Genomic DNA, 26,594 nt, shown 5'->3' with positions numbered 1-26,594 from the left:
AGAGTATCCTGCCGCAGCTGGGGCTGTGTCCCGGGTGGCAGAAACACCCACCCTGCTGTCCCCCCCCGCAGGACACAGCCACCCCAGGGATGTACCTTGCGGGGCAGCACAGCTTTCTGCTTCCCATGCTGCCCCTGGCACTCAGCTGCTCCTCCTGGGCAGGCTGACACATTTCCTCTGCTCCTGCATCGCCCAGGGGGTCCCACTGCTGTGTGGGTACCTGCAGGAAAAAATGGTATTTTCACAGGAGGAGCCCACACACCCCAGACAAATCCCGTGAGTCCCTGCCACTGTGCCCTGCATGAGCTCACTGTGACTGCCCAGAGAGAGGGTCCCTGGCCCAGACGTGCCCCTTCCCCCTGCTTGGCCCCAGTCCTCCGTCCTCCCCCAGCACCCCACAGACAGCCCAGGCTCACTGTGAGACGAGCAGGGAGCTCTCCTCTGCCTGCTGCCTGCTCCTTCCTTCTCTACATCATCCACAGCAAGAATGATGTCCCCTCCATGCTGTCCCCAGAGAGCTGGTGGTTCCTGCTGTCTCAGGCCCAGGGGCTTGCTGGTGGGATGTCCCCTGGTCCTGGCACCACTGGCCCTTGGCAAACCACCAGTGGCAGAGCCCCTCCTTGCCCCAGCCCTGCTCCTGCCAGCAGAGATGCCTGGGACTCTCTGGGGACACCCAGCAGACAGGTCTTCACCATGCAAGGCCATGGCCAACCGCTCTTCCCCTGAAAATGGATTCCCATGGAGAGAGTCCTCCCAGCCTAGGGCTGGCTGCATGGAGGGGACTGGCCAGGGACCCCCCCAGGCCGTCCCCAAAGCATCGCTATGGCTCAGTCTGGTTATCCTCCCTCCCAGAGACTCCAGGCTCTGCCTCCTCATCAGAGGTGGAGACCTGCCCTGCAAAAGATGACGGCTCGGCTCTGCCGCCAACTGTTGCCAGACACCCAGTCTTCCCCCTGCAGGGAACAAGGACTCATCCTGCCCGGGATCATGTCCATCAGGCTCATCTTGCTCCTCCTCGGAGAACAGCAGGGGCTCCACCATGGCCTCCCGAAACCTGTCAGCGAAGTCCTCTGTGCAGATAGAGCTGGAGCTGCTCCAGTCCCCCGGGCTGGGCTGGGAGCCGGGAAGCTGAGCCAGCCCCCTGCAGCACTCCTCCTAAGGGACAGGGCTGGCGTCACCCCGGGGACACCCGTCACAGTGTCCCTCCAGCTCTGCGTGGGAGAGCAGAGCCATGAGCCTCCCCTGCACCCGGGCAGGGATGGGAAGGAGCCACCTCATCCCACCCAGCTGCATCTGAACCAGCTTGGAGGTGCCAGCAACTCACCAGGGAGCATTTGGCAACGCACCTAAGCTCAAACACAGAAGGCATCCCACTCTCTCCATCAAGAGCCTCAACCTCAACTGCTTCCCAAGGAAAAAGCCACAATAGGATCCTATTTGGTTTTGGTTTTGTTTTTAAAAAAACAGGGTAATTTTTCACTGCCGTGGCAGCACAGTTCAGCTGTGGGGACAGTGCAAAGGCCTGCGGGGGCAGCAGGGCAGGGGGCTGGGATGCTCTTATCTCTCCTACTGCGAAAAATGGGAAGCTGCTGCCTGATGGGAGAGTCCTGATCCCAAACTTGCCCTTTGGATCTTTGCAAAAGCCCCTCTGACATTTCCCAGGGTAAAATTCCGCTCTCCCAGCACTTGCTATTTTGGTCTCTGTGGTGTGCTGTTGTTTTATTTAAATCCTCTGCCTGAGCATCAGCCCATCTGCTCGTGCCCCGCGAGGGAGGGTTTGGGCCTGGCAGGCTGCAGGGGGGCGAAAAGCAGAGCTGAGAAAGGACCAAACTGCCCTGTCCCCACTCACCAGCCCTCCAGGAGCCAGCGAGGGAGGTGTCAGGAGAGATGCCACCGACCCCAGTGCTGCCGGTGCCCCACGCACCCGCGCCGTGCCGCTGCGGGGGGGAGCAGGACGTGGGGTGTCACTGGCGACCCGTGTTCACACTTCAGGGTACCAGGGGGTGGGACAAGGCAGGAGTGCCCCAGTGTTGGTGCTGCATTGTCCCCCTGGGTGGTCCCACTGCACCCCCACAATGTGACCCCCCTGCCCACGCCCCACCCCTGGTCCAGCCTACGTTCCTGGCGTTCCCGAGCCCAGGATCCTGCAAACCTGGGACACTCTCCTGGGCCCAGCTCTGCAGAGACGAGAAATGAGGTGCTGCTGGTCAGGACAGAGCAGCAGGTTAAAAGCCCGGGGTGGGGGCAAAATCCCCTATGTTGGGGTGTGGGGGACAGGCAGGGAGGCAGCAGGCAGGAGCCCTGGATTCTTGCACCCTGGGATTGCAAACCACCCAGCTATGCAGTGGATGGGAAAAGCCCATCCCCGGCAGCACAGGAGCCAAGGCGTGTGTTGGTCCAGGGCTAGGGTCAGCCAGGCCCTCTCATGCCCTCAGTGCAGTGCTGGGCACCTGCATGAGCCTCACTGCGTTTCTGGCCTTTGAAGACAGCCTCCTCCTGCTTCCATGCCTGCCACCCAGGCCTGCAACACAAGGCAAGGTGAAGGTAACACGTTCTAGAAGCCTCCATGAACTCATTAGGCTTCAGAGTGAACATGCTGAAAATTACTCAGCCCAGCCCACCCACCTCCCAGAGCCGCAGTGCCGGGCTGAGGGCCACGCCATGGGGTGACAGGTGGATTTGCAGGTGCTGTGGGGCACAGGAGTCAAGAGGAGTCATTAAAGTCAAGAGCCAGCAGGCTTGCTGCACTCAGTGCTGTGTGCCCCGGGCCCCACTGCCTGCACCCAGAGCAGGCAGGGAGGCGCCTCCCCACCACCCAGCAGGCTGCTGGCATGGGCCAAGTGGGTCCCAGTGCCAGGGTTCCCCCCCCAGCCCCAACTCCTGCTCACCTGGCCAAGCTGGGCTGAGGCGGGCAGGGCGGTGGGCAGGACTGCAGGCAGGACAGACTGCAGGCAGGACAGACTGCAGGCAGGACAGGCAGCACTGTGTGTGCCTGCTGCCTGGCAATGCTGTAGCGGCTGCCAGTCGCAGCCTGCCCCGGCGTCCCCTACCCACCTCCACAGCCCCTGTCCAGACCCTCCTCCAACTCCCTGCCCAGGGCCTCCACTCCTGGGCCACCTACTCTTGGCCACCTCCTGCCCCAGTGAACGTCCCCTGGGTCACCTCTTCCCACCATCCCCAGAGAAACTCCTTACCTGGGCACCTTCCCCTGGCCAGCTCTCTTGTTCCTCCTTTCCTGGAGCTCCTGTCCTGGGCAACCACCTTCTCCCCTGGTCACTCTCCACTGGGACATCTCCTCCCTGGATAAGCTCCTCCCCTAGCCCTCCTCCCTCCCTGGGCAACCCCTTCCCAGGTCCTCCTTCTCCTCCAAGCTCTCCTGGAGAACCTCCTACCAGGGGTATCTACCCCAGGGCCACCTCTCATGTTCCTGCTTTCTGTGCCCCCCTTCCTGGGCAACCTTCCCTAGGACATCTCCCATCTTGGACAACCTCCACTGGGCCATCTCCTGCCAAACCACCTGCCCTGGACCAGTTCCCGACCTGAGAAACCTCCCCCCAATCCTTCTTTCCCTGAACAACCACTTCCCTGGATCTCCTTGTCCTCTGGGCCACCTCCCCTGGACAACCTCCCCCTTTGGACAACCCCCTCCCCCGGCCCTCCTTCCTCCTGAGCTCCCTTCCCTGGACCTCTGGGCCACCTCCATGGTCCCTTCCCTGGCCACCTCACCTGCCACCCACCATGTGCCCAGAGCTCACCCACCTCAGGGCTCCTCCAGGGCCCCCACCTGCAGCCTTGGGGAGCGAGTGACCATCTCAGCACTGCGGCTTTTAAAACTCCCGAATCCAAGTTTTATTACCGTGTAGGAGAAGAGGGATCACTCACAATATATTGTTCAAAAAGAAATACATTCAACAGCATTTACAGTGGAATGACATTAAAATCCCTGTGGGGGGAATAGAAAGACCAGGAGATGGTGCTCTGGTTAAGTGCTGCTGCTAGATGATCTCTGGAAGATAGAGCAATTTTTAAAATTAGCCTAAAAACCGGGGGATTTCTGCTTTGGGTAGTGCTCATTGCACTCCCCCGAGCTCTGCTAAGCTGTGATGGTGATTTCTAGACACAGCGACAGGGAGTACATCGGAGAGGACCTCTCAGGGTCCCAGAGCGACCCTTGGTGCCAGCACTTCCTGAGCAACACCTCGCTCCCCGCTCTCCTCTGCTGCGGGAACGCTGGGACCCCAGTTGGGAACAGCCTGTGCAGGAGCTTCTCACCTCTCCAAGTTCTCGGGTAAGACTTGCATTGACAAAGCAAACAAGGAAAATAAGGCATTTTGAAGAGCTCAATTTCTAGCCCGTTTTACAAAACTGATTTAGGCCTCGAGTGGAATAAAAGCCCCACAACTTTGGTTGGTGCCACAAACTGAGCCAGTGGCACCAAGGTCCCACGCGGAGCATCCTCCGTTTCCACAGGCAGGCGAGAGCCTTTCTCCAGAGGAGATCTGCACGCCCTGGGCCAGGACCCCTGGCAGCTCTCTGCAGGCCGCATCCAACACCTAATGCAGCACTCCGGCTCACTGCAGAGCTGCACCAGCTTTACTGAGCCAGGGCAAACCTCCGGGAAGGGCCTGGAAGGAGCAAACATGCCAGATCAGCTGCTCCAACACTCAGAGAGCCGGGAAGCGGCTTGGAGCATCCCGCTCCCAAACATGGGGGATCCTGAGTGCCGCCCGTCAAACCCCAAATGCATCATTTCTAGATGGGAATGTCTTTCTAACACCTTTTGAAAGCAGTCGCATCCAGCTTTGGAGCCAAATGTTGCTTCTCTACTTTGGGAATTAATCTGTCACCATCACTCCTACACTCTGGGACAAGCCTAGGGAAATCATACTCGTGCTACAAAAACTCAGACAGACACTTCTGTCTTCATTATTTTTCATCTATTGTGTACCATAGAAATTTAAGCAAAATAATTTTATATATATTTTTATATATATATAAATTAGAAGCAAATAAATAAGATTAAAGGGTACAATGAAATCAGTGGGTGTTGCCACTCCAATAGCCACTCACTACTGTTACGCCATACAAGGTCTATATATACTGTACACGTAGGTTTGCTGTAAATTACAGGTATGGAGGTGCTGGAAGAGAAGCCGACCAGGAGGAAACTGATGGTTGAGGAACCTGATTGCATAAGTGTCCCGTGTGCAGCCTGGGTACTCCAGTTACCATTGCCTCAAAGTTCATTATTGCTAATTATCTTCCAATGTGGATGTGACAGTCTGGCTAGGGGTGGCCTCTGACCCCCACGAGGCAGCAGTCAGCGTGATATGATGAAGACCCAGAGAAGAAGACATCAAAAATGAGATCCAGTGGGGCAAACGTGGGTGTCCAGGTCTCCCTGATACTCTCTGGCCCAGCGGATCCCATCTTCGGGGTCCTGCCACCCCCATCCTCCCCGTTGGTGCTGGGGACCGGCGGTCCCTGCCTGCGTGGCCAGTGCCTGAGCGCCGCTGGCTCCTGGTCCTCGCCGATCACCAGCAGCACTTGCTCTGCTTCTCCTGGCGGGTCCGGGGCCGTGGTGAGGCGGTGGCACGCAGGAAGGGCAAGAGGGGGACGTGGGGTTCCCCCAGCCCCGTGCTCAAGCTGCTTCAGCCATGACCTGAACTGCTCCTGGGAGAGACCAGCCACGAGGGAGGAGAAGGAATGGAGCCAGGCACCAGGTGCCCGCCAGGCTCAGGCTGTGACCCCCCATGCCGGGGAACTGCAGCCCAGACCTGTCTGGCTTCATGGGGAAGACACAGGGATGGGAAACCCAGGACCAAGGCTCCATCCCAATGTCACCACAGCGTCTCTTCCCTCCCCTCCCGCCCAGCATCAGGCAGAGCTCAGCAGGGAGATGCTGCCTGTGAACCCAGCACCAAGGTCCAGGCTCCTGCCAGCCCCTGGGCTGAGCGATATGGAGCAGGAGAAAGCTGGTACCTGGACCTTGGAGCACCACTGGGCTACAAACCTCTCCACTCGGCATCTGACAGGTGTTCCTGATCTCAGCGAGGCCATTTCCCCCTTTGCATGCGGTTGCAGGAAAACCAAACCAAACCTCACTCAAATCACTCTCACAAAGCATCATGTTAAAGACAGTCCTAAGACTTGACTAAACATGGCAGACTGCGGGGAATCTGCTCAAACACTTCTTGAGGACAAAAAAAAAAAAAAAAAGAAAAAAGGTCAAAAAAGGTCACTGAAACTTCCTAATTGGTGTTACTGGGATGACTGGGCACTGTGGGAACCACCAAGAGCCTCCAGGATCAAGCGCCATGGCCCCTGGAGACAGTTTTCTGAGCAGGACGCAGGGCTGTTCGTGTCTGTCTTGGAAGAAACCTGAACAAGGAGATGAATTTTTTTTAAAAAAAAATAATTCCATAAAGTCCACACATAAATGGGGAAAAAAAATAAAGTCAAAGAAAAGAGCTCACACAAATGCACAGCATCCCCACAATGCGAGCATCTTTGGAAGTCGACGTCTCAGCTGATAAAGCCGAGGCGCTGAAAGATATAGGCAGCAACTCCTGATAGCAGTAAATATGCTAGGCTAAAAACAAACCAGATTCACTGTCCTTGTTCCTAATTAGTCGCTGAAAAAGCCATCATTAAAAAAAAAAAAAAAAAGATGCTATTTATTAGTGCGTAAAAAAATAGGTCTGGAATCCCTGTTTAGATTTGCTTTTCAAATTTCTGCATGTATTGACTCTGCGTTTGCACTGTTAACTGCCGGCGGGACGCTGCCAGCGTGTCCTCACTGTCCCTCGGTCTGTGCCGGTGAGCTGAGGCGCAGGGCCAGTCACCCCGGCGCGCGGGGCGGCTCAGAAGATGTCGGGGCATGTACTCCAGTCCTGCTTGTCCTTGGCCTCCCAGTAGCCGCCCTTGTAGACGCAGATCAGCTCCCCCGTCACAGCATCCACCTTGCGCTCAAACCACAGTGGGATGTAGCCTTCGTAGTCCTTGCCTGTGCGCGGAGAAACAAGGGGTGAGGGGCTGCTTCTCCCATCTAGCCAGTCCCACCCTGCCCCCAGCTGCCCAAATCACCGAATCCTCTGGGTTGGAAAAGCCCTTGCAGCTCCTCCAGCCCAACCATGAACCTCACACTGACCATTCCCAACTCCCCCAGATCCCTCAGCGCTGGCTCAGCCCGACTCTTCAACCCCTCCAGGGATCCCGGGGACTCCCCCCCTGCCCTGGGCAGCCCATTCCAACGCCCAACAGCCCCTTCTGCACAGAAATCCTTCCTCAGAGCCAGCCTGACCCTGCCCTGGGCAGCTTGAGGCCATTCCCTCTGGGCCTGGCGCTGGCTCCTTGGCTCCAGAGACTTATCCCCCCTCTCTGCCCCCTCCTGGCAGGGAGTTGCAGAGGGCCAGGAGGTCTCCCCTCAGCCTCCTCTTCTCCAGACTGAACCCCCCCAGTTCCCCCAGCCGCTCCCCAGCAGACCTGTGCTCCAGACCCTGCCCCAGCTCCGTTGCCCTTCTCTGGAAAGGACAGCAGCAGGGTCCTTCCTCCATCCCCCACGCCCAGCGGGGCTCCTTCACCACAGTGAGGGGCGGGTGGTCCCTGCTCCCCGCGTCCCAAAGCATCTCACCTTCCTCCAGGGCCTCCACGGCCTCGGCCTCTCGCCTCCGGCGCACGGCTCGCTGCTTCTCCTCCAGCCGCTGCTTCTCCACGTTGGCCTCGTCCCAGCGGCCGCTCTCCATCAGCCGCTGGTCGGGTCTCAGCCGGCTGTCTGTGGGGGCCACGCGCTCCTCGGGCTCATTCAGGGTGAGGGCCAGGTCGGAGAAGAAATACATGTTCTCAGCGTTCTCCCTGCAGCCGGAGAGCCCCCATCAGGAGGGTGGAGGTGGTGCCTCCCTCGAGCAACGCTCCCCAAGCACTTCGTGTCCTTGTGTCTCACCCCAGCCCCACTGATGCCACTCCTAATACCCCAGACAGACATGTAGAGGTGATTTGGGGAGCCCTGTCTCCCACCCTCTGTGGGTGGCACCTTGATGGGTGTCTTGGAGGGGAACAGAGACCCCTCCTCTGTTGGCTCTGCACAGGGAAGCTTAAAGCCAAGCCTACAAATTCCAAGTGCTGTATCACAGAATCACAGAATCATCTCGGTTGGAAAAGCCCTTGCAGCTCCTCCAGTCCAACCATGACCCTCACCCTGACCGTTCCCAACCCCACCAGATCCCTCAGCGCTGGCTCAGCCCGACTCTTCAACCCCTCCAGGGATGGGGACACCCCCCCTGCCCTGGGCAGCCCATTCCAATGCCCAACAGCCCCTTCTGCACAGAAATCCTTCCTCAGAGCCAGCCTGACCCTGCCCTGGGCAGCTTGAGGCCATTCCCTCTGGGCCTGGCGCTGGGGCCTTGGCTCCAGAGACTCATCCCCCCTCTCTGCACCCTCCTGGCAAGGAGTTGCAGAGGACCAGGAGGTCTCCCCTCAGCCTCCTCTTCTCCAGACTGAACCCCCCCAGTTCCCCCAGCCGCTCCCCAGCAGACCTGTGCTCCAGACCCTATTGCAAAGCCAAGACATGAAACAGCTTCACCCAGTTGCTGCTGGATCCCCTCTGCAGAAGTGGAGGCACCAGGCAGAGGACACTTCCACAGGGGACCATTTCAACAGTGTCTCCAATGCAGGGACCTTTGGTACCAGGTGCTGGAGACTGATTTGAGAGCAGCCCCGCTGTGGGTACATGTCAAGAGGATGGCTCTTCAGAGAGCTAAAGCAACCGGTGGGACAGGACAGCCAGGGACACACTCAACCTCTCCCTGCCATAGCCAGCAGCCAGAAAAACCTAACTAGTGTCCCTGGGTGCCCAAAACCTACCTGAAAGGGTCCCCCTAAGCTACCATCGCCTTTCAGGGACCTGCTCTCCTCTCCTGCTGTGTGCTCACACCCCAGAAAAAGCCACATGGCCACTCAAGTCCTGGTCTCCTCCCCATGTCCTCAGGACTCGGCACATGTCCCCCCTCCATCCCGCAGGGCTCAGGGCAGCACCGTTAATCCCCGTGTGGCTGTTGCAGCCCCGAGCACAGCACCCCGTGCTGAGGAGGGAGGGGACTCACGGGAGGGGGTACTTCTTCCACAGGACCTTTGGAGAGAGTGTCTGGTAGACAGTTTTCTGCTTGCCCTCCGTGCTGGTGCTGCCGTGGCTGCTGTGCACAATCTTGGAGCATTCCATCTTCTCGTCCCATGTGCCGGACATGACATAGTGGGCTTTGCCATCAGCATCACTCACCACCCCTGTCACCTGGCAGAAGGAGATGGCTCTGGTGGTGTTTGGAAGTGCCCAGAGGACAGGGAGAGGTGCAGGGGGGCAGAGCACCCTCCAGGTGCCCCAGCTGGAGCAGCTGGCCTGGCACTGCGTGTCCAGGGGGAGCGTGGGCCCATCCTGACCATTCAGGTGGGTCTCCAGCCCATCAAATCCTTTTGAGGTCTCAGTGCTGCAGCTCCAGCACACGGAGAACCAAAACACAGGCTGTGTTTGGAGGTCCCCCCCAGCCCTCCCTGGTGACCCCATGCCAAGAAGTGCCAGCACAGACCCTTGGGCCCATGCTGGGGCACATCCCAGCTGCAGTACTGGGACCCTGTGAGCCTGGCTTAGAGATAAGAGCCAGGTCTCACCCCATGCAAGGCTGCCAGAAGGAGCAAGGAGATACCTGGATACATACCTTTCGCGGGACATCTCTGGAGAAGTAGCTGTAGGGGGTAAATTTCAGCTGGCATTTATCTTTTGACTTATGGTTAACAATCTCTATTTCACCAGACTAGATGAAAGACACAGAACCACAGTGAGTGAGAGACTTTGCAAGGAGACAAATCAGGCGTTAGTTGTAGTTCGTGCAACCGCCCCCACCAGCCCCACGGCTTGCCAGTAGCAGGGTAAAACCCACCACACGTGTGACCACCCTGCCCCACGGAGCTGCTGGCCTTGGGAAGAGCCATTAGGAGCTCCCAGAAGCCTTCCCCCATCCCTGCCAGGGAAGCACACCTTCGTATTGTGGCAGGAGTATGGTGGGGAAGCCAGACACTGCAGGCATACACCCCAGGAGGGCAGTGCCCTTCCAGCCCCCTGCCCTTCCCTGGAGCCAGGCAATCCCCTCGGACCCGTAGCCACTGACCTGGTCAATCCACAGCTTGCCCACGATGATGTTGTGAACAGTGGAGGTGACTTTCCTCCAGACGTAGTGATTCCCGCTGGAGTGAAACTCGAGGTGGATGGCGCCTGCGGAGAGAGGGATGCCCCAAGCTCAGCGAGGGCAGATGGCCGGGCAGGGCTGTGGGCATGCTCCCCCAGAGCATGCCAGCTCGTCCTCAGAGCCGACACAGCCCCTCTACCTGCATCTCCCATCATCAGCCCCCAGCCAGGGCTGGGTCTGGATTCATCCCTCCCCTTGCTGCACGCTCTGTGGTCCACTGCAGTAAGGGAGCTACAGGGCCTTGCAGGGCCCTCTGCCCCCTTCCCACCCCATCAAAAGCACTAATTTTAAAAGCAGGACAGAAACGTGCTGCCTGGTTGACTCTCAGTGTCAGGAGATCAGCCAGGCACCAGCACAGCTCTGGGACCAGCCCCGGGGTGTGCTGCCCAGACCAGGGACAGGCAGAAGACAAATAAAACATTAGAAGGAGGCAGCTTATTGCATCTGACTGCCAGGGAGAAGGTTAAAAAACACAGCAAGCTAACCTCTAAATATAATTTAAAGAGAAATCAATTCATAAGCAAGCAGGGTATTTCCAAAGCACGTCTGCTATGGTGCGAGCAGCAGGCAAAGCAGTCTCCCTTTGCTGGTGGCATAATTTCCATTTCCAGGGCAGATGAGTTATTATCGGGTTGTCTGTGATCGGGACCATGTATCTGTGCTCCCTACATTGCTTGGGGTGGAATTCACTGAGCCCTACATGAGCCCAAGGGACCAGCACACTGCTTAAACCTCTTGGGTATTGCAGCAGCAGCAGAGGAAGAAAAGCAAGCCCCAATCCTCTCGGCACAGGTCACCTACCCAGTGGCATGATGGAGAGGTATTTGCCCCTGAACTTGCTGGCGATCGTGATTTCCTGCCACAACGTCCACCCTCGCTTGGAGTAGACATGATGGGCGGCTGCTGGGGGGTGGTGGCTCACCTGGGGGAGAGGAAAAACAGCCCGTAAGAAACAGCCACCAGCACTGGAGAGCCCTGGACTCCTAGGAGAAGTGACAGCTCCATGCCAGCTTTGGCCCTAAGGATGCTCTGCTGTGCTGACCTGAGCACCCCAGTCCTCTCCTGGTTGCTGGGGTGACCTGCTGTGAGGTACCTCAGCAGCACGCAGAGGTGCACCAAGCTCCCAGCAGGGTTTTCTAAGGCTCATTAGCAAACCATCATCCAGCAAACCTTAACTTGAGCAACTATTGCTGTGAGATGCTGCTGTACTGTGACCCCGGGACATGGCCCCACTCTCCAGGGATCCTGGTTGAGAAATTGGGATGTGCCGACACCCGGCCTAGATCCCCAGCAATCCCAGTGTCACAGCGCCTCTCCCACCAGCAGTGGCTCCCATTGTTCTGACTGGAAACTCCCAGGGGACACAGGTCCCCAGGCTGTCAGAGACACACAGACCTGCCCAGCCAAGACTTTGGCTTTGCCCCCACAACACACTGGGCTGGAAAAGCACATATGACATCCTCTGTCCTGGGGAAGATTTGTGACAGGACAGTGCCCACACTCCCATGCACTGGAAAAGCTGCCCAAAACCCCGGACATGCCAGCCAGAGGGCTCTGCCCTCCCACCGCGTCTCACCCAGCTGACCCGCTGCAAGAGTCAGCCAGAAGAGAAGCACTGTCTCAGCACTGCTGTCAGGAACATGGACAGGAAGGTACCCCACAACGGCCTGTCTGGAACACAGCTGCCGATCCCAAGAGGGAAATGTGGTGCAAAGGCTCCTGAACACAGAACTGTGGGTACAGAGTGTTCTGCTGTTCTTTGGTACCTGGGCCCAGCCGGAGCCGTTACAGATAACCCCATGGCCACTGTCAAAAAGGATGGATCCCAACTGTTGCCATTACATCCATGAAGGAATCATGAACTTTAGATGAACTCTGCTTCATTATAATCCCAAAACACACCTCCTGGTTGAAGGCTGCCCGCCTCCAAGACTGACCGCGCTCAGACACTCCCCCCTGTGCATGTGTGGGACCCTCGTCCGAGAAGGGTGGAGATCCCTGAGGCAGAGGAGGACCAAGGTGTGTCACTAAGCATAAGAGATGACTTCTGGGCAACGAAAATTGGAAGCTTCCCCACCAAGAACACAACAACTAACCATGGAGCGCTGGCTGGACCCGGGACCGTTAGGACATGTTGAGATCAGCGGTGGTAGCTATAACCTCTCTTTCTCTTCCTTCTAAACTTCACTTTACTCTTCCCCTTTCTTTCACCCATCTCTGACTATCCTGTGCTGCTTCACAGGCAACACAATAAAGTTTCACTGTTTGACTGATGCAATGCCCTTCGGTGGTGTTGCCTTAATTCTGCACTTTCGAGATCGTAGTAAACGAACCCTCACGAGTCCACCAAGTGGACTGTGACATTAAACTGGTGTCACGGACAGGATCCTGACAGACAGGGGGGTGCAGGTTGAGTGTGGTCTGTAACAGGGGAAGAATGTTTCATTCCAGCCGCACCTGGCCCTACACCCAAAAGGGTGAGAGGTGTCCAGAAAGCAAGGGGGGGCAGTTCAAGATTCCCACACACCACACACGCCTCGGTGTATTGCACCCCAAACTCAAATTGAGGGCTCTGTCTATTGGGATCAAGTACATGGCTCTATTAGTGCAAAATAGGGATCTGTTCTCAAACAGATGAGGTCAACTACCCTGGGAAGTTGAAGGGACAAGCAGAGAAAGTCTGCACTTGTGTGTAACTAAGTTTTGACTCCCTGTGGTAGATTTTGGTCCCTTTGGTCACTCAGGGAAGAGAAGGGCGATGCAGCAGTGGCTGTGTGTGTGTGTAACTAAGTTCAGCCTCTTCGAAATGAGTTTGGTCCCTTCATAATAAGAATGACTGAAAAGGATGATTATCAAGATTCTCTGTTAGTGAAAAATCTTGACTCATTCTATGCACTCCTGGCAAAGTGTGGAGCTTGACCCTCCCCACCCAGGGAAGACTGGGCTCAGGATAATTGGACAGATTTGCAGAGTGTAACAGACCAAGTGATTTCTTTACAGAATGAGGCTAAAATACGGTCAGGTAAAGGCAAAGCAATAATCTGTGCAGTTCTAGGAGCCAGACTGGTCACAGCAGTTGAAGACAGCTTTAAGTAGCATAGTCATGAAAAACAAATCACAGAATCCCTTGAAAATTTGGTGCAACTTTTGCAGAAAACAACCTCCAACCTGGAAGAGCAGTTAGCAGAGAAAGAAGAGCAGTTAGATGAGAAAAAGAAAGTAATCTGCTTGTTAAAACAGCAGATAGAGGAAAAAGAAGGGATAGAGGAGGAAAATTACTTGTTAAAAGATGCCTTAAGGGAGGAATATTCAAAGACTGCTGAATCGTTGGGTGAGTTACAAATGAAGATGAAGGAAATAGGTATTTGGCAAATAAGCCCGCTATATCCCCAAAATTAACTAAAGGAAGCGAGGAAACGCTTCAGGGAAACCCCTCCTTTGATTAAAGCAGAATATATACCACATACTCCCACTGAATTGGCCAAAATTAAAAGAGAATATGAGCACTTTCCTAAAGAACCTGGAACAGAGTGTGTGTGGCACGCATCCCTAACCAGGGGGGACCAAATTCAATTAAGTGAAAAAGAAGCAAGTGGTTCCTGGGGTCACAGCGTCTTTTTAACAACAGGGGATAGACATGCCCCATGGTCCCTAACCCAGTGGGCTGCCCATTGGGCTGCAGGGTTGAACCCTTTGGACACGGGGGATGCCCTGGCAACCACTGTCACAGCTGATCACTTGCTAGAAAGTGTGCACAAAGCAGCCTGCCTGCAAATGATACATGAAAGGAAGGTAGTTCTTGGATGCAAATCTCCAGTGATGCTGCTGGTGGATCCTGAAGTCATGACTCCTTTGATAAGAGGACTCCTAGAGTCACTTAAATCTATGGGGATTGATCTCCAAAGGACCATCATGTCATTAGGCCCTGCAGAAAAGCTGGAGAGTTTTCTGAATAGCAAGAGAGATTAAATTAATGCTTACACAGATTCACCTTTTAATCACAGCTCAACTCCTTCCCACTCAAATCATAAAAAAAGGTGTGGATGTGGGGAGAGGTAGCAGAGGAACTGGGAGATTATAGTAGAAAATATGGTGCTGTGAAAACTCTGGAGGAGAAATCGAGAGGAATCCACCCAGTAGGAGTTAAAGATCTACCCCTTTTTGCTGGTAAAACTGCAGCCACTCCCACTGACCATCCCTGCTCTAAACCAGCAGACTCAACAACAATGGTGGGATTTGAGAATTAAAAAATGGAATTCCCAGGGATATCATGGATGGTTTACCCACTGATAAGATGAGCAAGTCGGTATCAAAGTGGTATAGTCCAAAACAACACCCACAGCACTCACAGAAGAATAGAGAAATCTCTCCTGTCACGCTCATGCTCCCCCCACGCCCTGTGAAGGACACGGGTGATGGGAAAAGTGAGCAGGGAAACTAGAGCCTCCACTCCCTAGTAGTGAGTGGGGGAATGGAGGATGGATTTACACCCAACAGCTCACTAAAACTAATAGAGGAGATGTATTGATCACAGCTATGGTGGGTCCTAAGCGTGCACCTGTAACCTTTTTAACTGATAGCAGTGCACAGATCTCTGTCCTGACTGAGGGGGACGCACAGAGGTGTGGGGTGATTCCCTCTAAGTGAAGTGTTTGTGTCCTGAATGCTTTAGGGTCAACAGAGGTTATGAATGTTGCTCTGGTAAAGCTGATGTTGTGATACAAGGAAACAATCACCTACTTTGCAACTTACTTATTTATAGCAACTGATAATGATTTCTGAATAGTGCTTAATAATCCTGCTTGCCCTGACTGTTCTGGGGAAGCTTACCAAGGGCTACTGTGTTCATCAAAACAAAGCAGTTTTATGTGGAAACTTACCAAAAATTACTATGTTTGACAAAAACAGGAGACATGTCCTTGGAAAGCCGATGGGCTCTAACTAGTCTTTGTAATGACTAGGTAGCCATGTATGGATGGTAGAAATGCATACACTGGTACTTTTAGATAAGAGAGAATGAGTAAACCAGCTGAAACCACTCTTGTTCAAGAAATTGGCTACAAGAATCTGCGCATGCTCCAAGGAAAAGTACAAGGTGAAGAAGAATACGAGCCTTCCTCCAACAGACCCCTGGAGATGCCCCCCAGGAGGCAATGGGCAGGTGCAAAGAGAACATCAACCGCTGACACCAGCCTCTAGAACTAACCCAGCCTCGCTCATGCACATATATGTTTGTGTGATGTAATCCAATGAATATGGATATCCACACTCTATAAGTTTTTGGTAAAATGTGCTGGGGGTGTGCAAGCTCTGTGGAGAAATCCCCTTGTACCCCGGCGCCAGAGTAAACATACCTGCTGTGTAACTCTCTGAGTTGTAGAGTCTGTTTCTGCAAATCAGTTGCCAGGACAGGGAAGCACAGTCACTATTATCATAGTAGTTGGGAACATTCCAACTAACTTGTTAGGAATGGATGACCTTAAAGGAAGGGGGTGGGAGGATTCATAAGGATGGTTTTGGACTTTCAGGACACTGAGGCTGAATATCAGGCTACTTCAAACTGCACCCCTTCTGCCATTTAGCAAAGTAACTAATGTTAAACAATATCTCCTCCCCCTGGGAGCAAAGGAAAATATCAAACCAGTCGTGCAGGAAAAGTGGGAGCAAGGTGTGGCCAGTGACAAAACCTAATGGGAAGTGGAACTCACAGTAGATTTTCGGAGGCTGAATGCTAACAGAGAGCCTCCAACTGCCGCAGTTCCTAACATGGCTGAACTGGTAGTAACAATTCAGGAGAAAGCTCATCCAATCGTGGCAACCAGAGATGTTAAAGATATGTTTTTCATGATACCTTTGCAACCAGAAGACAGATCATTTTGCTTTTACGTGGGAGGGACAACAATCTACCTTCACCCAGCTGCCTCAGGGATACAAACATTCCCCTACACGAGCTCACCATGCACCAGCCCAAGAGCCGGAGAAAAAAACAAGAGCCGAAGGCAGAGCTGTCTGTCAGTACACTGATGATATTCTCGTGGGGGGAGATAAAGAAGAGGAGGTGGGGACAACCCAACAGAATATAACCTCTCATTTGGAGAATGTGGATTTGCAAATTCCCCCCAAAAAGGTCCAAAAGCCCTCACAAGAAGTAAAGTTTTGGGGAATTTGGTGGAAAGGGGGAATGACATGTATCCCACTAGACACCCTCACTTCCCAATCAGATTAAAATGCCTGATTCAAAAAAGGATTTGCAGCATGCTTTATGTTACTGGTGTTCTGGAGAAAACACATCTCAGACTTTTCTATCATTGCCAGACCTCTTTATGATTTGTTGACAAAAAGGGCCAAATGGAAACAGACTGCTTCTCAGGAAGAAGCAACGTAATTGTTAATTTTTGAAGCAACAGCTCCCCAGGCTCTTGGCCCCATCCACCCTACAGACCCTTTTCAAGCAGAACGGGGGTTTGCCACAACCAGATTGTCAGTACACATTTGGCAGCGTGGCCCTGAGGGTCCAACCCGTCCTGTAGGATTGTACTCCTGCGGCTTTAAGGATGCTGAGAAGAGATATACTGCAAGGGAGGAAGGTTTGCTCGTGGTTAGCCTGGCTCTCATAGAAGTGGAAAAAATTATATGTCAGCAACCAATCGTGCTAAGAGACCTGTTCAAAGTTCTAAAGGCAGTCGCTAGTGGGACCCCCCCTCCTGATGGGGTGGCCCAGAGAGCCTCGGTACGAAAGAGGTATGCCCAGACTGAACACTCTTGTAACCTTCTCTCAGGGACTGAAGGAGCTTTAATAAACTATAGCGATCCAAGAAACAGAGAGCCTGGACGGCAGCCAGCACAAACCTATCTCAGTCATTCGAGTGGCCCCTCCTTTTCCCCACGATCACCCAGTGAGTGCCTGGTTTACTGACACTTCTGCAAAGCAAGAAGGGAAAGTGTGGAAATACCAGGCAGTAGCTCTCCATACTACTACGAGGAACAGATAATAACAGAGGGAGAAGGGAGTGCCCAGGGAGGAGAATTAATTGCAGTACGGAGCATTTTCCAGCGCGGAGCACAAACCACTTCCCTGTCCACATTTACACTGACTCCCATGCAGTGTTTAAAGGATGTAGTGAATGGCTCCCATCCTGGGAGCAAAATGAATGGGAGGTTAACAGAATTCCAGTGTGGCAAAAGGACAAATAGCAAGAAATCTTATGCACTGCTAGCCAAGGGAACTTTGCTTCTCATCAGGTAGATGGGGGCTCAGCAGTGGAATGGAACAAAGGTGATGAATTAGCAAGACTAGCTCCTGTACGGAAGGACCAGATCACAGAAGATTGGGAGCGTTTGTTAGAATGGTTGTATATAAAATGTAAACACAGGGAGCTAAAGATCTGTATGGTGAAGCCCTTGCCCAGGGCTGGTCTGTCACTAGGGAAATGTATAAAACCTGTGTGAACAGTGTGTACAGGGCTTGAAAGACACCCCTTAGAGGATGAGCCTCTACATTTAAGAGAGGGTAAAGGCTTATGGGATGCTTGGCAGGTAGATTGTATCAGTCCCTTTAAGAAATCAGGGGGGAAACGTTTTGTGCTGGTAGGAGTGGAAATAACAGCAGCACTAATCCAAGCTGAAGCTTTTAACAAAGCTAAGGGAGAAAATACTGTGAAATCACTGAGAGAATGGTTTGGAGCCTTTCCAAAACCACAAGAAATACAATCTGATAACGGCGCCCACTTCACTGCCAGAATCATACAAGATTGAGAGGGATTAACGGGATTGTGGAAAGAACAAATGGTCTCTTGAAACAACTTCTGAAACCACAGGAGGGAAATTGGGATGTCCCTATGGGAAGCTGTCAAAGGTGTAAATGACAGATGGGGGGTAAATGGACGCCCCAACATCACCACCTTTTGACCAAAGGCTCCCTCACTAGTTCCCTCATTAAAGGCACCAGATAATTCTATGAACCCAGCTCACTTCCCAGGACAACTTCCCATGGGAAGTGTACCACTAGTACTAAAACCCCCACTGAATGCATACACATGGGTAGACTCCAATGCCCATGGGAAGGAGCATCAGATAAATACTCGCTGGATAATTCCATCATTCTAATTTTCTGTCTGGTTGTAATTTTTGCCTCAGAGAGGCAAGTTCTGTTGTTGCAGGAGAACTCCAAGGGATGCCAAGAATAGTGTGAATCTTGAATCATGAATCATTTAATTGGATTGGTAGTACTTTTCTGCATCTTACCACTAACCTGTAACCAAAAGAATACAGAATGGCCATGGTCCCAAGCTACCATCAAGCATACTAGTGCTACAGGACGCTATCCCAAAGACCATCTCCCAAACTTAGCCACTGTAGTACTGCATGATAGTGAAGTGTACTGAATGGGAATGGGACAGAAAAGATTAGGTCCGTGTCCTGACTGGAACGATTGGAGAAAAAATTCAGGTGGGTTGCAGAAAAGTGGAAGGATCTCTTCATGAGAAAGCCTCCTCAATTACCATCTTTGGAAATCTACTGGATCCAAATTCCACCATCACTGCAGAACTCTGTCCTCCTACAGAATGGAAATGTAACAAACAGGATTCTCTCATCATGTGTTGCCATCAAAAGAAATGTCAGTAACTACACCTTAGACCCAAGTACCAACAGTGTTGAAATCACCAAAACCTGTATTAAGGAACAAGGAGATTGTTGGTACAATTTCACTTTGACTAAGCCAGTCTATGTGGTGTGCGATTGGCAACCTAATCCACCAGCAGGAGGCCTATCAGGCCTAACATTTAAATTCAAAATAAATGCTGTAACTAAGCCTTCAGTGACGTTTGCTGCAGTAGTCACACACCGTGGCACAGACACCCTCTTCACACCGACTGACGGAGATGAAGCTATACCCACTTTTACAGTGGTACAAGGGGATGACATCACAACAAGATGATCACTGAATCCCTCGCTGAACCCACCATCAGTTATGGAACTGGACCACAAGGCCCTATTTTGTTGTGCAAAAATCAAAACCTAGATTGTTGGCTAAACTTGACTGCTGTACAGTCCTCCCATAATGTTATGTGTGGCGAAAGTAACACTAAATACTGGGGAGAACTCAAAACAGATGTTGTAATACCTACTACCCAAGCAATTGTCTTAGCCCAAAAATCTTTGGAATTGGACCCTATGTAATCACAAATATGGGCTAACAGCGAATGTTGTTTAACCTGGCATGGTCTCTCAAATGAGTTGAATTGCTGATGCAAAACAATGTTTCAGAAATTCAGGCAGCTTGCTCACCTTTCCTAAAGGCTTCTTACAAGGGATGGACAACCTGGCTGCAAAAACAAACTCCTCACACAAGACTAACATGGAGAGACCTAACCGGTGTTTTGGGGCCAGGATTGGGAATTTCAAATAGTATCGATTCAGAGGTAATAATGAACAAACTGACTACCTCAGTTAGCAATTTGGCTAACTTACAACGGCCTTTGCAATCTTTTTTATTGGCTTTGGGGACTAACCAGTTGTCAAGTATATTACCAAAATGGGAAAAGGTAAATGTAAAGGAACATGAATTGGTTGTAGATGCATTTGGTGTGATCCAAAATAACCTTTCCTTGGCTCTCAGTTCTATCCCAGCTCAACTGTGGATGCAGTCGGTAGCTGCCTCAATTATAAGAGAAGGTGAAGAAGGCACTCTCCCCACTGAAATTTGGAAAATAATTTGGGACAGTGCCACTGATTTTGAGAAGAAACTCCAATTCTGGTGGCACCTGGTAAATTTTACCTGGGATCCCATCACAAACACAGCTACAACCTTTGTGTTCACCATATATAATGGCACCATATACTCAATTTATCCCATCATTGCTTTAGGGCTGAACCACAGTGGAACTATACTCTATCCTTCTGAGCATAGAGTGTGGGCCCAAAAGATGGATGAAAAATGGCAAGCTGCCAATTTGGAATCTTGCACTGTACGAGAACAACAAGGATTCATCTGTGAAGGCAATACGATTAAGTCTCGAGATATTTGTTTAGATACTGAACAAAATATCTGCCATTTTGAGACTCATCCTGATGAAAGCCCTGAAACAGCAGCCATCTGCATTGGCAAAGGCTGTGTATGTTTGAGGATGACTGACTGTGATTTTTTATCCATAGATGAGGTAGTTGTAGAGACTAAAATTATTCAAATTTTTGTGTTTGTAATTTTACTGAAATTATTGGATGCGACTTTTCCTATTTAGCCCTGTCACATCTCACCAGCTTTTGCAATCTAATTACATGCTGATTTATGAACTGCTGCCTGCACCCATTGGGATGAATCTCACTTTGGTAAAGCAATGACTACACCACAGGGATTTGATTGAAATTTTGGAAAAAATTAGGAAAAATGGACAGAAAACCTTAATAACTATTCATCAGAATGTGAAAGAAATACACTGAGTTTTGGAGAGAGGGCAAAAGGATGTAGAACATAAATGGTGGGACACACTTTTCAGATGATCACCTGCTGCTGCAGGTATCCCGAACAAGTTGTGTCACCCCATGGTGGTTTTCTTCATATTGGTTTTGATCAGTTTGGTTTTGGCAGCAGTGTTGTGTGTCATAAACTGGAGAATGATGAATCAGTCAACACATTTGATGTCTGTACTGAACGCACATAATATGCTTGATGTCCCATCCAACGTGGATATCCCCAAATCAGCTGATGTTTTAAAAACTCATTAAGTTTCTTTTATAAATAGTTTTGACTGTAGTTGTTTCAACAACTTAATTTTTGTAAATTGTTTGATCACTGTTGTTTCCTTTCTTTCTTCTCTTCCTCCCTCTCTCTCTCTCTCTTCCTTTTCCTTTTCTTCTTCCTTACTGTGCTACTACCATGTGCTCCTGACGCCCTGACAGGAAGATTTGTGACAGGACAGTGCCCACACTCCCATGCACTGGAAAAGCTGCCCAAAACCCCGGACATGCCAGCCAGAGGGCTCTGCCCTCCCACCGCGTCTCACCCAGCTGACCCGCTGCAAGAGTCAGCCAGAAGAGAAGCACTGTCTCAGCACTGCTGTCAGGAACATGGACAGGAAGGTACCCCACAACGGCCTGTCTGGAACACAGCTGCCGATCCCAAGAGGGAAATGTGGTGCAAAGGCTCCTGAACACAGAACTGTGGGTACAGAGTGTTCTGCTGTTCTTTGGTACCTGGGCCCAGCCGGAGCCGTTACAGATAACCCCATGGCCACTGTCAAAAAGGATGGATCCCAACTGTTGCCATTACATCCATGAAGGAATCATGAACTTTAGATGAACTCTGCTTCATTATAATCCCAAAACACACCTCCTGGTTGAAGGCTGCCCGCCTCCAAGACTGACCGCGCTCAGACACTCCCCCCTGTGCATGTGTGGGACCCTCGTCCGAGAAGGGTGGAGATCCCTGAGGCAGAGGAGGACCAAGGTGTGTCACTAAGCATAAGAGATGACTTCTGGGCAACAAAAATTGGAAGCTTCCCCACCAAGAACACAACAACTAACCATGGAGCGCTGGCTGGACCCGGGACCGTTAGGACATGTTGAAATCAGCGGTGGTAGCTATAACCTCTCTTTCTCTTCCTTCTAAACTTCACTTTACTCTTCCCCTTTCTTTCACCCATCTCTGACTATCCTGTGCTGCTTCACAGGCAACACAATAAAGTTTCACTGTTTGATTGATGCAATGCCCTTCGGTGGTGTTGCCTTAATTCTGCACTTTCGAGACTGTAGTAAACGAACCCTCACGATCCACCGAGTGGACCGTGACACCCGCGGTGCTCCAGCACAGCACACACCACCCATCACCGGGAACCCGCTAACCACCGGGCCCCGAGGGCCACGCCACTGAGTTCAGAGATTATTTGCACCAATGTAATTACAGGCTGAGTGCCCCAAGCTACTGGATTACAAACATGAGCAGAGGAAAAACCTCTCCATTAAATCCCACTGTCACCAGCAGGAGAAAATCCTATTTGGATAACTGGATTTCAAGCACAAGCTTATCAACGCTTTGTTCGGTGCGCTGGCGGGCGGAGCAGAACACACAGCATCCAAGGGAAGCTCAGAGCAGTGGGAAGGGCGTCTGTCTGTCTGTCCCACGCTGCCCACACCGGCCGCAGGAACCAGGGCAAGAGGCACCAGCAACGCTGCCCCAGTGCAAAGCCACACTGTCGATGATATGTGCCCTTTGAGATGGCTCCAGGAGGGAGATTTGGAGGCCCCACTCATGGAGAGAAGGCACCAGAGTGCTGCGAGGGAGCAGGTTTGCTCCGAGTTACAGTAAATCTTATTTCAGAGGAAGCTCATGTGCCATGCCAGCAAGGGAAGGACTCAGGGAGCAGGCAGGAGGGCTGCACCCAGGAGTTCAGGCTGCCCTGAAGCTCACCTAACATGGAGGTGTCAGAAACACCAAATCTGGGTACAGATGTCAGAAAACCTGGACCAACCATAAAAAGTAATTCAGGGCAGATTATTTATTTGGGAGAGGACAGGGATGGAAGAAGAAGGGTAGTGAAAAGAAGCGTGAAGGCATGAGAAAAGGTATGGCAAGATGCAGGAGTGAGGTGGTCAGGGCTGTTCAGTAGTACCTGACAGCAGCACTGGGTTTCACCACCACAGCCTGAATGAGGGTGATAAACACACCCTGTTGCACCAACTGTACCCCGGGAGGATGAGGGATGTTGCTGGCTAAGGGATGGATGGAACATCCTGGTAAGGAATCACCCATTTCCTCTAACACCAGGCTTAGCAGGGTGACAGCCCAGGGAGACGTGGCACCAGGGAGGTGCTGGAGAACAGAGACCCCTAATTTCTCTCTGTCATGCATAAAGCCAGCTGGGGAATTTGGCTGTGCATCAGGACAGGGGAATCGCTGCCAAGCGAGGGGAGGTGAGGGTGTGATGCTGCTCAGGTGGGTGGACCTGAATGCTGTGACATTCACAGCAAAGTACAGGGGGATGCCTGGAGGGACGCTGCTGTCTCTGATCTGGCTCCCAGGAGCAGGCAAGGCGCCGGGCAGAGCACGAAGGGAGGTACGTTCGGAGCTGTAGCTCATTACACTCTGGCTGGCAGTGTCCTGGCTCGCTGCAGCCAAGGGCATGAGCTCCCAAGGCTGGAACAGACCACATGGGCACCACTGGGGACACTCAAAGGTGGCTGACATCAGGCATGGCACCTGTGGCAGCGTCTGCTCCAAACCCAGGTACGAAGGGCCACGACTTGGAGAAGATGATGACGAGGGACAGAGACAAGCTAAACCACATCAGGGGGACATGGGAATGCTGGTGCGAGCCTGAGCCTCTCCACTGTGTATTCTCAGCACATTCCACCCACGTGTCTGATGTCTGCTGTGGGCATCACGTAGCAGAGCACAGCATGTCCAGATCAGCAGCAAGTCCCTTTTCCCATGCAACGCCCCTCCAAAAAGCCCACAGGTCTCAGGGCATGGTCTGCAGAACGGGTCTGCAGATATTGGACCTGCATCGGCCTCTGCAGTGATTTTTATTAGATGCTTCTGAACATTGAAAGACACAATGGTTGCTCTGTCCCCGAGATGGCACAGAGAACAGATTGCCCATAACAAGGTGATGTCCTGCCTGAAAGGGGTGATAAATGGCCCCGTCTCTCCCCAGGAATCCGGGACAGACAAGCCAAGTGTGCTAAATATTAAACAGTCAATTTTCTTCACAGGTCACAACCATTAAGTGCTCCAGGTTTTTAATTAAGACCTGCTGTTCGACTGATGTGTGCCAGATGTGCTCTGTGGTTACAGCATGGGGCAGTCAGAGGTTCTCAGGTTGCCCCCAGGCTCTGAAACTAAAAATTTTAAGTCCAACAAGAAAGAAAGGAGACCCTGAGACACCTTCCAGCCCAAAGACACCTTGAAACAGTTTGGGGGCATCACTGCAGAGCTATGAGAGCTTCTTCCTTTCTGCTCAAGTATGGAGATGTGACAGCAACCTCAGCTCCAGGCAGGTGGCCAGGAGAGCTGGCAGGGTGATGGGCACCTTTCTCCTCCCTGTCTTCCCCAGCTCCTGCTCTGCAACACTGGGATGGGTACACCCTGCTTCTGAAAAATGGCTTGGGCTGTGCCCACTGCTGTTTCTGCCAGTGCCAACAGCGACCCACCAGCTGTCTCAGGCAGGAGGAAGGCTCAGCACGAGGAGATGCTGCATCTCCTGAAGCGAAGGGCTGCTCTGGCTGGGCACGGGCCGCAGGGCAGAGAGGCAGAGCCCCTCGGCAGCCTCCAGCTCACCTGCTCGCACAGGGAACGGAAACCAAACTCCTCCAGCCGGTCGAGCTCATAGGTTTCCCCCAGCAGTGGGTTGAATGGCTTTGCGGTGCGGTGGACAGTTGTCGAGTAGGAAGACACCGAAAATGCAGCGACGAAGCACATCTGCTCCGTGGAGCTCTCACACTTGACCGCTTTGTCCAGCAGCTCGTGGTACTCCAGGTCCTCTGTCAGCCTCTGCAGCATGGAGAGCGGCTCGTTGAAGTTTACCTGGAAGGGAACAAGTAAGGGTTAGCAAAGCAGGGGAGACGCCAAGCCAGGCACTTCACCCTTTGCCTTTTTCCCCCAGCACTGTGCCCTGCTCACCACAGGCATCCCACAGATTTGGCTCCCCGAGCACAGCGCAATGTGCTCTGAGAGCCAGGGATCCTGGGCAGATGGAAAGTGCCAAACCAAAGCAGCAGCCCCGCAGGGCACATGCTGCCTCTGCAGCACCACACAAACATTTAATAAAGGCAAGAAATACGTGCTCTGCTCCCTGAACTGTGCCACGAGAGCATGACAAAATAACTGAAAGATGGAAATACTTTGTCTCAAAAGTTCTTCTGCCTCGAAACCATGTGAAATTAACTTTTTATTTTCAGTTCAGAACAAAGAAATATATTTTAGAAGGAGGAGGTGGTTGAAGGATGGGAGAACCAATTCTATAAGCCAAGTTACATGTTTCATACTAAAGAAAACAAACTCCAGATTGCTCCACTTGGGGATTTAGCCTGTAAGCAGCAGGGATCTTACAGTACCCAAGAGGGAAAAGAGTTATGTAGAAAGGGCAGCATCACATCCACACAAAAAAAGCAAATCACTGCCAGCTTGAGACAACTCTCAGGAGAGATGCAGGAGGCACGAGAACAAAGCCAGCAGCTGCATCCTCTCCATCAGCACCGCTCAGGCAACAGCAAAGCAAAACCCTTGCATGCAGGAAGGAAGATGAACCCACCCGAAATGCAAAATCCCTAAAGCTGTTTTCTTCTTTTCAATGCTGCAGATTTGTTCATTCAGCAGAAAAATTAAGGAGTGCCCTGTCTGCGTGGAGATGGTTTTCAATCCCTCCCGTCCCTGAGAAGGTCTCAGAAATGCTCTTAATTTGCCAAGAATCAGGTGAAGCGCACGGAAGGAGAAACTCCCATCACTCAGCGTGCACAGCAGGCTCACTGATGGTTTGTACTATAATTAACCACGCCTGCAAACAGCCCTCCCTAAGCTGGTGGTTCCGCTTCCTTCTCCTCCTCCTTTGCTTCACTTAGCGCAGCGGCACATTGGATGCTCTCATGCGGCAGCTGTCTCCATTCACAGAGCTGCCGACTCCTCCTGCACTATGGAGAGAGAATTTCAATGGCTGTTGAAAGGAGATTAAATCGCCCCCTGTTACCTTACCACGGGCTGCTTGCTCTTGAGGTGAATCTTCCAGAGAAATGCCACGTGCGGCTGAGCTTGCGGGGTGCAAAGCATCTCCCTGACTCTGTGTCTGTACAGATACCCAGAGAGAGGAGCTGACAGCGAGTGGCTGACACGGGGCTGAGCCCCTTCTTTACAGCCCATAGCTCTGTTGAACAGTTGACAGAAACAGCAGTGCTGGGAAACCAGATCTGCTTGCCCCAGGGAGGGAAGGAGTAATTACATCCCCTGAGCCAGCACCGGGGGCTGCTGCGTGTGCAGAATTGCTCCCAGGTTTGAACTCAGCTTTAGCAGCTCCCAGAATGATTTGATTGATAGGGAAGATATAAATTTCCTCTCTCCAGGCACCAGCAGCTGCTGGTATTTCACATCCTGAGCTTATTTCTGTATCCTTCATGCCTTTATCTGATACCGATGTTGCTGCAGAAATGCTAACGGATAGCGCTGGGCTGTATATCTCAGCTGAAAATAGCACAAAGAAGAGACAAACTCATCTTTCTTACTCAGAGAGTATCAGCCACTGCTTTAGGAAGAGACAAAATACAGCCAGGTCAGCATCCAAGCCCCTGTAACATGCTCTTTCCCCTTTACCCAGCAAAGGAAGGACCTCGAATACAGCTCCAGGGCTACGATTCACACTTCCCACTTCCACA

At 52.3% G+C, this 26,594-nt stretch overlaps 1 protein-coding gene across 2 annotated transcripts in view; it reads right to left on the bottom strand.

Moving 5' to 3' along the window:
• Positions 1 to 3,831: 3,831 nt before the first annotated feature.
• OSBP2 (oxysterol binding protein 2) overlaps positions 3,832 to 26,594 on the bottom strand; it is a 140,213-nt gene continuing 117,450 nt past the window's right edge. Inside the window, exons 9-15 of one of the 2 annotated variants that reach the window (XM_074920890.1) lie at positions 24,511 to 24,756; positions 11,037 to 11,157; positions 10,158 to 10,261; positions 9,708 to 9,803; positions 9,102 to 9,286; positions 7,634 to 7,854; positions 3,832 to 7,006 (exon numbers count right to left, since the gene is read on the bottom strand). In XM_074920890.1, coding sequence (XP_074776991.1) covers positions 6,864 to 7,006; positions 7,634 to 7,854; positions 9,102 to 9,286; positions 9,708 to 9,803; positions 10,158 to 10,261; positions 11,037 to 11,157; positions 24,511 to 24,756 — 1,116 coding nt within the window. In that variant the 3' untranslated portion in view covers positions 3,832 to 6,863. Of the gene's footprint in view, positions 7,007 to 7,633; positions 7,855 to 9,101; positions 9,287 to 9,707; positions 9,804 to 10,157; positions 10,262 to 11,036; positions 11,158 to 24,510; positions 24,757 to 26,594 lie in introns of those variants that run through there. The other variant, XM_074920891.1, reaches the window with a different exon arrangement.

Source organism: Athene noctua, chromosome 17 (assembly GCF_965140245.1).
Source record: "Athene noctua chromosome 17, bAthNoc1.hap1.1, whole genome shotgun sequence".
In the NCBI taxonomy this organism is placed as follows: Eukaryota; Metazoa; Chordata; class Aves; order Strigiformes; family Strigidae; genus Athene; species Athene noctua.
The sequence above is the reverse complement of the archived record's forward strand: the minus strand, read 5'-3'. Positions and strand labels throughout refer to the sequence as shown.